General features: G+C 48.2%; 1 protein-coding gene across 1 annotated transcript; it reads left to right on the plus strand.

Annotated features, from left to right (window-relative positions):
- Window positions 1-1,630: 1,630 nt before the first annotated feature.
- On the plus strand, window positions 1,631-10,413 carry ANKK1 (ankyrin repeat and kinase domain containing 1; the record flags this gene model as incomplete). The annotated part of the gene is made up of 8 exons (XM_082330536.1): window positions 1,631-1,818; window positions 5,222-5,516; window positions 5,927-6,078; window positions 7,000-7,049; window positions 7,147-7,302; window positions 7,555-7,673; window positions 8,638-8,683; window positions 9,065-10,413. The coding sequence occupies 8 exons, from the start codon at window positions 1,631-1,633 to the stop codon at window positions 10,411-10,413; spliced, it is 2,355 nt and encodes a 784-aa protein (XP_082186662.1).
- Between the last annotated feature and the right edge of the window lie 1,590 nt (window positions 10,414-12,003).

Here is a 12,003-nt window from a genome sequence, read left to right on the forward strand (position 1 = left end):
CAAAGTTGCAGCGCGCACGCTGTCTGGAACTGGGCTTTGTGCTGCGTGTGCTGGTCCCGGCCGGTCGCAAGGGGATCAGGTGGCGGTTTCCAGAGAGGAGGCTGGCGGTGGGGCGGTGTTGCCGCAGGAGTGCTCGGTGTGGGTTCGTCGCCGGGCTGGGCTGCAGCCAGCGAGGTTCTAGTTCGGGGCAGGGGGACGGGTGCGCGAGCTGCCAGGGGCAGGGCTGAGGTTGCAGCTGCGGTGCAGCGGGGCTGGGGTGCAGAGCGAACCGGGGCTGGGTTTTCGGGAGTGGCCAAGGCCCCAGCCCTCCCCGACCGCCTGCACGGCGAGGCTGCGGAGGGCCATCGAGAGCCGCCGCGTTCCCCGGGGGCCGGGGCCTGGGCCAGAGGCACCGCACTTGGGGGGCAGCTCGTGGGGAGCGGCAGGGGATCGGCAACAGCCACGTGTCAGAGCCGAGTGCTGTTTTTTCCCTAAAAGGCTGCAGAGGCTGGCTGGCTTTTTTCCGTTTCCTTCTGCCCCTGAGGCCTTGCAGTTGCGAGCGACGGGCCACAGCCAGAGCACCTCGTGTCAAATGCGACCCAGAAGCAGCTTGCCCTTCCGCCTGGATCAGTCTTTCTCCAAGAATTTCTTCAGAACTGACATGTGGCTAAAAACTCCAGGTCAAGACTCAGTGACGGTTAGCCTTCAGAAATACTCGTTATTTTGTATATCGCAGCGGTGCTAAGGAAACCAGCCCCACGTTGTATTTCGCACTGACTTAACCCACAGAGAGAGTCCCTGTGTTAAGTCCCTAAAGACAGATGCACACGCACAGAACGCAGACGAGCCTTGTTAAACCCTTTTTACAGCCGGGGAGTCGAGGCATAAAGCAACTAAAAGCATGGGTGCTGTTACTTGTGCTCACACGCAATGGTTAAACCGCTCAGACCAGCTCTTCGGTATTTTCATTTGTTCAAATGCCCCCTGCAGGCATTCGACATCATACTTTATCCCTGAGGTAACCACTCTGGCTCACCGTGTTTGTTGTATTCCTGTTTAAATCTTTTCTCAGGGTCACGGACACCTGTTTGCCACATGCTGGTTCTGGGCTCTTCCCTGTTCTTTATCTTTCTGGAGTGTTTTCCACTTTTCTTCTTCACCCAGCTCCCACCCGCAGTGCTGCCCAGGAGCCGTGTGGATTTCTCCCTGCGTAAGGCCCTTCTTCCCTTCACCTGTCAGTCCGCCTCTCTTTCACCCAGCGTATAACGATGCCTCAGGTGAGGATCCCATCTGCAGCCCAGTTGCTAAAGGCTTGCTGCATTGAACCATTTTTCACCTTGTATTTTTTCAGCATTTGCCCACCCGGTGCTCGATACGAGAGAGAAAGGCAGCCTTCTGGAAGCGTAGGCATATACCCAGCCTGGCCAAGCTCTGCGCAGCGGCCTGGCACGAGTGCCTGGAATTAAGTAACGCAGCTCCTCTGCATGCCAAATGACAGTGACACTTGGGATCCACCTCCTGGCGGTAAGTAACGCGGCTCGTCTCAGGTGACTCCATACCTCCCTATGCAAGTCACAAGTAGGAAGAGCTCCTTTATTCTTCTCTAGTACCGCCTGAGCAGGAGGCAGACAGCCAGGCTGCCTTTTCTGTCATGACTTCGGAGAGAGACCGGCAACTGGGCAGCTTAACTGTCTTTAACAAGGAGGATTTTGAAGAAGACTGGATTAAGGTGGCCAGCGGAGGCTTCGGGCATGTGTACCAAGTCAAGCACAAGAGGTGGAGAACAGTTTATGCAGTGAAATGCTCGCCGTACCTGCTGCAGGACTCCAGCGCGGAGAGGTAACTGCGCGGTCTCTTCTAGCTCAGCAGTTCAGACTGTCCGTCTGAGCCACCTGTGGTGGTTTGGCGCTAAAACTCTGAGGGAAGTGCTCACTGGCTGCTTCTCCCTGGGAAGTCACGGGTTTGGTACCCAAAGGGAGCGCAAAAAACACGAGTGGTCTGGAGTTCTGCCTCTCTTTCTTTCTTATGTGTGTACGGGCGTGCGCAAGTGGGAAAGGAACACTTATTCAGAACCATTGGCGTTGAAATCCGGAGGCTGAAGTAGGCATCTTAAACTAAACGTGGGCATGCGGATAAAAGCAGCCTGATTGATTACTTATTTGCAGCTTTCACTGGACGTTGGGACTAATGGGTATCTATTAAACTAAATTGGTCACTAAAAGCACCAGGTTTAAAGCTGAGGGACAGACAATTTCCAGCTGTTTTTGCAGGGCTGACAACCTCTCTCCCTTGCCTTACACTCTCCAGACATGCTCTTCTCTCTGGGTAGTGCACCTGCACCTTCAGTTTACTTTTTGCTCTGTCTCTCGCCTGCAGAGACTTCTGCTGACTGCCTTGGGTCTGGAGACAGAACAAAGCCAGGTAATCGCAGCCACTGCCAATACCACATACGATATAGGCAGTCTTAATGAAAAAACAACTGAGTCAACGAAGTTACTTATTCTAAAATTTTATTCCGTGCAAGCGGGAAGGATCCTGCCTGCTTAAAAATCACATCTGACTTTTCTTGTCGTGTTACTGACAGCAGTTGAGGTGGTTCGATCTGAGCAGCGACTGTCCTCTGTAATTTGCACTGCTTGTGCTCTTCAGATGTTATGTTTGCATTTCATTCTCTTTTGGGAAGAAAAAAAAGAGGCAGGTTAATCGGTTTTACTTCTGTGTGTATCAATTCTAGTAAATTTGATCATAAGGCTTTCAGGGATTGTCTCAACTCCTAGTGTACACTCCAGAAGAATGGCTGAATGTGAACAGAAATGTTTCTATTTCTGCAATCGCCAGGATTTGAAAAACTAAATCTCAAAATCTGAGTTTGAGAAAAGTATCTAACAGTACATGTGCCTTTAATAGTTACTGTACTGGTCTCCTAGGGACTGAAGTCATACTGTTTTGTCATTAAAACAGCTCTGCACTCCAGTGTAGTGTTATAAACGGCTTTCCTACCCCTGCGTATGTCCAAGCAGCCTTGAGGCTGCTCTGACTTACGCTATGCTTTTCAGCAGCCCCTGTGAGTTCTGGATTACAAGGCAAGACCATGCCGTCCTGCGCTAGGTCCGTGCCAAAAATCCTGTAGTCCTGTGCATCTGGGGGCTATCGTTCAACGGCTATTTCCACTTGATTTAGAAGGTTTCCACATTTGTGAGAGGCAGACCATCAGTGTGCAGTTTGTCTAACGCACACGTACCCACAGAGAACATCTTTGAGTGCGTGGCATATGGATCTGTCATGAGCCTTCCCATGTGTAGTACAGAATGGTTCTGGTTTATCCGTCAGCACGAAGTACAAGCCCCAGAGGCAAAACCGAAAGCTTTCAGGCCACTCAGTGGTTTGAAAGAAGCACAGCAGCACAGTCGTCTGGTAAGGGAGGCAAAGGAGGCAAAGGAGGCAAAGGTTTCAGAGGAGCTTTTAAAAGTCCTTAGCACTCCTGTCTGTGGGCTTGTGAAAACAATAAGTGTCTCGCCAGTAGCTGTGAATGAAGACCACGGTGCGGTGACTTCCATCTGCTCACGTTCTTGATGCATAACCAACAGCTTCGCACTGTTTCTTCAAAACGATGGGGCGAATTGACAGCCAGTTTGTTAACCTTGGATGGTTTTGCTTGTCAGGACAAAACAGAAGATGGACTTTGTGGGATGATGGAAGACATCCCTGTGGGCACCTGAAAGCAAGGAGGGCAGGTGCTCAGTGACTGCTGTTGAATCTATATATCACCTGAGAGAAGGAAAGAGAGTGGCTCTCGCCTCAACTTCTGTCAGCTGCAAGGGCTCGTTGGGTCTGTTGAGGCTGAGGAGAGGACAAAAATCACAGGGAACCCACAGAAAAAGAAAACGCAGCCACAGATGCAGTCACAGTATTTCCCAGAGGGCTGAAACACTGAGATTCTTGTATGGGAATCGCTCTGGGGCTCTTGCTTTTCTCCCTTACAAGTCTCATTTCTTGTCCAACGTCCACCTTCTTGCTGTACCTTCTCACGTATCTGTCCTAATGGCGCAGATGCCGCCTCCGGGGCTAACCTCCCTCTCTCTGTTACCCCCCGCAGTGCTGGTCCGCCGCAGGATCCAGCCCACCCTTCTGTGCAGGTCAGCCCTCACCAGCCCCTGGGGTGCCTGGGAGGGAGGCAGACAGGGGCTGTGCCCAGTGATTCTGTCCCAGGAAGGGAACCAGAAACCACAGAAGTCACTTCTTTCTCCAAGCCCGTCATTTTCCTGGGAGGGGGGAAGGATCGATCCGCAACCCTCTACGCTGCAGGTTTCAGCTGTCTTCCTGTGTTAAGCTTTTCTTCCACAGTGGGAAAGACAATACCTGAGATTCCTCAATACAGAGGTACGATTTACTGTGGGGAGCCTGCTAGAGGAAGTCTGGCAGAAGGATTTGCCTAGCTGAACTATATTTAGAGCTATTAGTGGCCTGGCATAATGGTGTTGCAAGCGCAGATTCATTCCCAGGGTGTGCTTTTTAAATGCAGTTTTGGCACTTTACTGCTTGGCTGCTGTCAGCAGGCTCTGGGCACCCCAACTCGTTCAGCAGGTTGGGAAATGTAAAGATTTAGTAAAACAGGTCTGCCAAAACTGGCAACAATGGACAGACATGTCTAGACTCCCCCTGGGACCGGATTCACCGTGCTCACGGACAGAAAGCTGCAGGCAGAGGCGTAGGTATAGGTATGGCCAAGGCATGCCCTCTGGCCGTGCAAGCCTCCATATACCCGAGCTCAGCATGTCAGCGTGTCATCGGACCCTGGCTGCCCGCAGGCAGCGTGCAGGCTGTCGCTGAGGCTACCCTGCGGACATGTGGTGTATGAAAAAGGCATGCCTCACCATGCTCTGCCTGCTCCTGACACCATGCTTTCAGGGAAGCGTCACTTGGGAATTTCACCACAGCGTGAAAACAAGCACATGGACAAGGCTTTCTGTGGTCACTGGAGGTCTTCTAAGAGCTGGACTAAGATGGAAGGTTTGATCTCTGTCTCTGGGAGCCTAGTGGTTGAATTTGCCCAAGCGGTCCTGGTGTGGTCATGATGCGGTTGCAGCATCACCAATGCAAGGGGCAAATTGGAATGAATCTTTTCGGGGTAGGCAGGGCTGCTTGGAAAGGCTGGATATCACTAAGCTACTATACAGTAACTTAGCCTGTGAATCGACTGATACCATTTCTTTGTTCCACTATTTTTTTTTTTTTCCCCCAGGACCAGTATGGACTGTCTAATGGAAGAGGCAACCAAGATGGAGAAAATCAAATTCCAGCACATTGTCACTATCTACGGGGTCTGCAACAGCCCTTTGGGGATAGTGATGGAATATATGGCGAGAGGGTCCTTGGAGAAAATTCTTCCCACTCACAAAATGTCATGGCAGCTCAAATTCCGGGTTATCCATGAGATGGGCTTGGCTATGAATTTCCTGCATAGCATGACACCTCCTTTGCTGCACTTAGATCTAAAACCAGGCAACATTCTCCTAGATGGGAATATGCATGTCAAGGTATGACCTTAATGCTGTGTTTGCAGGGACAGGCTATTTCTCAAATAAGAGAAAGGTTATTTTTGCCAAAAGAGTCCAGAATCCTAATAAGTTAGGTTCTTCAGGAACACTCAATGAAAGATTGACCAGTGGGGCTTGTAAGAAGCAGCTGGTAAACAAATTACGTGGTATTCTCAAGATCGTACAGGCAATCTGTGCCAGAACTGGGAACTTAAGGCTCCGACTTAGGAGGAAATGCTGATCTGCTGGACTCAGTGAAAAGCACTGACTCCGATTTTACCAGGGTTGTATCAAGTTGCAGCTATAGGCACCTCCTCATATCAGGAAGGAAGGAGGTCTCTCGCAGCTAATACAAGGAGGGGTGAGATTGTAAGCATTATGGGGGAGGCTCTCATTTTTTCTCCTTGCAGATCTCAGACTTTGGGCTATCCAAATGGATGGAGCAGTCTAGCCGAATGCAATATATTGAAAGCTGTGCTTTGAGAGGCACTTTGAGCTACATCCCCCCCGAAATGTTTCTCCAGAACAGCAAGCCCCCAGGAATCAAATACGATGTGTACAGGTAAGGGCTGCCTTTCTGTTCAGAGGTCACACAGGGTGGCCACCTAGCTCTTACACACAGCAAGAGAGACTGGCGCACTGCCTCATCTTGTTTTTATTCTGGCTCTCTGCCTCGCGTAACGTCCTTGGTGGGGAGCACACGGGGAGTGGCACGCGGTACTCCAGACTCAGTGGTGCAGCGTGAGGGGGAGTGGGATTATCTGTGGATAATCACCTGTCTCTTCCCAGACGCACCTCTGTGCAGCGCCGATCCCATGTGAGCTGCAGACAGTCTTGCCTTAGGTTCCATCATATCCTGGTAGGTTGCTGGAAGTTATTATAGAAAAGGAGCAAGACTAGAGCACAGAACACGGCGTCTGCTCTTTCACAGCAGTCTCTGCTTAGATTTGATTTTAAAACAACCAGAATATTGCTTGTCTACTTCAGTATTCAGCTTCATTTTGGTCAGTAACAGGTAGAGAAAAGATTTCAACTTTACTTTTTTCCTTTTGGCCAAACTGCTTTGCAGCCCACTTACACAAGCTACATATGTATGTTCTGGAAATTCGTCAGCTCCTTAGCCACTACGCTACACAGTAACCCAAGACAAGGAGCAAAGGAGGATTTGCATGGCCACATGAACTTGCAGTAGTCAAGGGCTCTAAACCCCAACGTGAATAAAGTGAAAAAAAGGCACTGAGAGCCTGACTTTCACAGGAAATGCTCTAAGTCACTGATGCACCGGAGCAAGCCTTTCGCTGAGGCATCAGAGGTGTATGGTGATTCATAAGATCTTGTCCTTTTGGTGTGGGGGATGAAATCCTTCCGCCCTGAAGAACTTCTTTCCTAATTTTCCCATTTCTCAAGAAGATGAAAGCAATAAGCGAATTTCATATTTGTGTACATTTGGGAGCGATTGCTCATGATCTCTCATTGCCTGCAGCTTTGGAATTGTCATTTGGGAGGTACTTATGCAGAAGAAACCTTATGCAGGTAAATATGAACACTTCTTACATGCTCTGCACTTATTAAATGTTTATTACAGCCATCTTCACAGAGAAAAAGCCCAGTGCACGCTGCTCTTTTTCAGGAGCCAACATGATGGCCATTATAGTCAAGGTTGCCGCAGGAAAGAGGCCCTGCCTGGAACCCATCAGCAATGACTGGCCGGGGGAATGCCAGCAGATGGTTGACTTGATGAAGAGGTGTTGGGACCAAGACCCGAAGCAAAGGCCAAGCTTTACAGGTGTAGTAGCTGACTGCGATCCAGCCAAGGGTCAGCTGTAGGGGTTAACCACTGGGGAATAAGCTTGCCTATAACTCTGCCAGTTAAATCGCCTCTTGCCTTGCAAACGCTTGGTACCCATTTGCTGTCAACACATCTCTCTCCTTCCTCCCCATGCGGAGGATACGTGGAAGACTTCCACAGCCTTGGGTACTGCCTGGGTTCGGAGCATCTGGGTAGTCTGCACAGCTAACAGTCTTTTTGCTCTGGTAGATATCCCTGTAGAAACAGACATGCTGCTGTCATTGATACAAAGCCTTGTAGTAGATCCAGAGAATGAGCGCCTTGTTAGGAAGATGTCCCACAAGCCTGCCATCTCTGAGAACCAGCAGGTGAGGATGGCTTCCCAGTACCACTCGGGAAATTCCACTGAGTCCTTTCCCTATTCTTACCGCTTCTTAAGAATGTGTTTCCTCCCTCATCACTGTTTATCGTCAGACAACCAGGGCACCTCAGAAACCTTTGCGCAGCGTGTTTGCATAGGTTGTACATCTGTAATTCATTTATGGGGATAGGAAACTTGCAAATAAATTTAGGAAGATGGCCAGTGTGCTGTACGATAGACAGTCTGAGAGGAAGACCCTTCTTTCTACCTGCTCAGATGAAGGCGGTTTATCATGTAGGTCTTGGTCATTAAAAGAAGTTCAAGCAGACACAGAATCATGGGGGTTCTGCTCATTGGCAGATGTGCTCAGATGACTGTTTTCCATCTCCATGGAACTGAGGACAGTCCAGTTTAAACAACTCTCGTAGAAGAAAAAAAAGGTTGAAATCCCTGTGTTTCTCTGACTAAGAAAAAAACCAGGTTTCAGGACAGTCACAATTTTAGCCCAGCCACTGGAGTGTAGTCGTGCCTAGAAGTCAGCTTCATCCAGGGAGAAGTAGCAGTTGAGAACTATTGCTATTTTGAGGTTTTGCCTAGTTGTGCAGTCAGCAAGAAACAAGATGCCTGAGTATAGAGGATTTAGGAGGTGGGGGTGTTTGGCTTCCCTATACAACAAAGCAAATGACTAGTTGGGATGCTGCCATGGGCATGTGTTGCAGTGAGGAAGTAGAATGTATGTTTGGGAGCAAATAAGTAAGAGGAGAAAAATCTCATTGATGTCCAGAGATCATTTTCAGGCTCCTGGATTCCTGTTAGTGTCATGATTTGCACTGCTGAGGTTTGGATGCGATAACAGGATTGGATAAAAAAATTCTAGAGCAGTAGCAAAGAAGAACTCTCTGCAAACATTATAGAATGCAAATAGGCAACTTTGTCTTATGGATTTTTCTTTTCCTCTTCCTGAAAATGAGAGTGACAAAGAAGAGTTCACCTTCCCTCAAGACACCAGAAGTGGTGGTAAGTAGGGAACTTTCTTTATAATTCAAAAATAAAGAAGGGGAAACCTACAAAAAATAGCCTATTTCCTCGCTCTCCAGTAATAAGGATGTGGCTCAAGAAAGTTTTCCATGTGGGTGGCTTTTCTTTTTAAGTTAAGGAAAATGAACTATACAGAAAATAGCAGATATAGTTCCCGTGAGGGAGAGGCCAAACGTCTCACTGCTTTCTGAGAGACTGCGTGTAGCGGTCTTGCGTCGTTTCATATTCCCTGTCTCTAAAATGCCTTTTATTTCATTTCATACTATGATGACTCACACGATCTCCTTCCCATCTTGTGCACACCAAGCTATTTCACTTGGTCTTACTCTCCCTCTCCTATTTTGTTTCCCCTGCCTTTAGAAACTGATAATCAGGAGGTTCATATCCCACCTTCTTACAGTGAGGCTGAAATTCCAGAGGACATCCTGTCTGAGGAAGTCTGCAGAGTCCATGAAAATGGCCTCACATTGCTTCACCTCATGGTGATGCAGGGAAATGTGGAAAAGGTGAAGTTTCTCCTGAGCTGCAAAGCTAATGTGAACAGCCAGGTGATCTGTGGCTACACCCCACTCATTATGGCCGTTCAGAAGAGGTCGCCAGAGATCTGCTCACTTCTGATAGAGCGTGATGCGGACATCAATATGCCCGATGATGATGGCTGGACACCTCTTCACTTTGCTGCTCAGAATGGGGATGACAGAATTGTACGCCTCTTGCTGGACCACCAAGCACAGGTGAATGCTCAGGAGCGTGATGGGTGGACCCCTCTGCACTTGGCATCACAGAACAACTTTGAGAATGTGGCCCGAGTACTGCTGTCTCGCCAGGCTGACTCCAACACCCAGGAGGTTGATGGGAAAACTGCCCTCCATGTGGCAGCTTGCTTTGGACATGTCAGCTTGGTGAAGCTGCTTGCCAGTCAAGGAGCAGACCTGGAGAAAAAGCAGAAGAACCATAGAACCCCACTTCATGTTGCTGTGGAGAGAGGGAAGTTCAGGGTAGTCCATTATTTGCTGAAGAATGGGACCTCTGTCAACAGCCTGGATCAGAATCATTACAGTGCCCTGCACCTGGCTGTGGTGAGGGGGAAGTATCTCATCTGTGAGAAACTCATCAAATACGGGGCCAACGTGGAGCTGAGGACGGACAAAGGTTGGACTCCCCTGCACCTGGCTTCTTTCAAAGGACACATTGAAATCATCCACCTCCTGAAAGACAGCCGCGCCAAACTGAACGCCAAAGGAAGCATGGACTGGACACCACTTCACTTGGCTACTCGCTACAGCGATGAGCCAGTGGTCTGTGAGCTGTTGAGATGTGGGGCAGATCCCAACATCACCGAGAAGTCAGAGTGGGCCCCCCTCCACTTTGCAGTCCAGCGGGGCTCCTTTTTGGCTGTCATCAATCTTCTGGAGTGCAAGGCAGATGTCAATGCTAAGAACAAAGTGGGCTGGACACCCTTGCACCTTGCTGTTCTCAAGGGCAATATGGCCATTATAAAGACCTTGATTAAGGCTGGTGCTCTGCTTGATGTGGAAGACAGCACTGGCTGTACAGCCCTCCAGTTGGCAATCAGACATCAGAGAGAAAACATCATTACGCTGCTTCAAGGCAAGGACTCGTTGATGAATAAATCGGGCAATAGGACTCCGGTGAATGATGCTAAGCTTTCAAGACCCAAATTTGTTCCAGGAAGGACAGATTTGTAGATTCCTGAAGTCTGGCATTTATGACTTGAGTTTTCCAATATCAGGTGCTGTGCCTTAAACCACCACATCCTGTCACCTGGTGATTACAAGAAAGTAATTTTTCTTTTCTTTAATGGAAGTTTCTAAGCGTGAACACTAAAAGAGTAAAAGAAAATGGTGCCACAGAAGGAAGCTGACACGTTATTTTTCAGAGTCGGACCCAGCTTGTAGAATGTGGCTTGGTGATGCTGGCTTTAGGCAATGCTTTCCTGGTTTAATACTTACTGCGCAGGGATGGAAGGGGATATATGTACTCCCTTTTCCTGTGGGCAATGCTGAAGCTGTGCACAGCAACCCATATATACGTGTCTTCCACAGATTTTATGGCTTTTGTTCCATGTTTTCCTACAGAGCAGATTGGTGTAAAATGGCCTTGGCACAGGTGGGAATTGAATCATGAGATTCTCACCTGCTGCTGGAAATAGACACTAAGCATATGGTACAGCAATGTGTCAGATTTTCTGACATCTCATTTTTGTAACAAGAATAAAATAAAACAAGAAAGGAAGAAAAATCACTAGTAGAAAGTATTTAACTGGATGCAGCACCGAGAAAAGAAATTCCAGAATAATTCCACACCATCCCTTCAGAAAAAAAGAGCCAAGAGCTTTTTTCCTAAGCATTCAAATTACATGTGGACCACCTCCACACTTCAGGCTTTAAAAACAGAGGCTGTCATTAGAAAGATGGCTCTAGGGATAAGCCAGAAAGCGGGTGCAGTTCTCAATCCTGTTCCCTGCCACGAGGGCTACTGATAACCTCCAGTCTTAACGACAAAATGCTGCTGTGGGAGTTTCATAGACTGGTTGAAAGAGTTCCTACTTAGAAAAGCAGTATCTAATTTGGGTTACCCCAAATTCTCATAGCTTTTTTTTTTTTTTTAAGAGCACTGCGCAGCTGGGAAAGGTAGCAGGTACTTACTCTGTGGAAATGGACAGGTGGGGCTTATAACAGTCAGCTGTAGGTATTAGCTTAAAAGGCTAGTCTCTAAGAGCCTTTGTGTGGTCTTTGAGGAGATGGGGGTCTTCTGGGAAGTACTGCTGAAGGTATTGAATTCAATTGTCTAGATTCAATCTTTTCTGCTGAAAATATGCTTCTGTGGATGTTTCTGTGGATGAGTAGAACGGGCTTTATGACAAATGCATCCTATTTTTATGTCTGGTCCTATTTGTTGGAGTTGTTTTTAGAGGTGAAGAATCAGGGAAATTCCTCAACAGTAAGTTAGGTAACAGCGTGGGTCACTCGGTGTGCTGGCTGGAGAGCAAAGGAGACTTTCTAGCCCCAAAGAAGAGGTCGTCACTTAGCAGTTGATACAAAAGAGAGCTGGCTATTTTCAGGTCAAGGTTTATGTCATGTCCCTGCTGGGAAATAATTCTATTAGGAGGATGTTCTAGATCTTGGTTACTTCTTTAGAGAGCATATAGTCTTCATGGATTTGATTCTTTTGTCATAGTAAGTAGCACTCTTGTGCAGCTTGTGACAATCCTACCATAATTTGCTGAGCGCTTCCAAAACGTGCCTGGAACAATGACTTTCTTTCATCACCTTAGC

The sequence above is a fragment of the Platalea leucorodia genome, assembly GCF_965183815.1.
Source record: "Platalea leucorodia genome assembly, chromosome: 20".
In the NCBI taxonomy this organism is placed as follows: Eukaryota; Metazoa; Chordata; class Aves; order Pelecaniformes; family Threskiornithidae; genus Platalea; species Platalea leucorodia.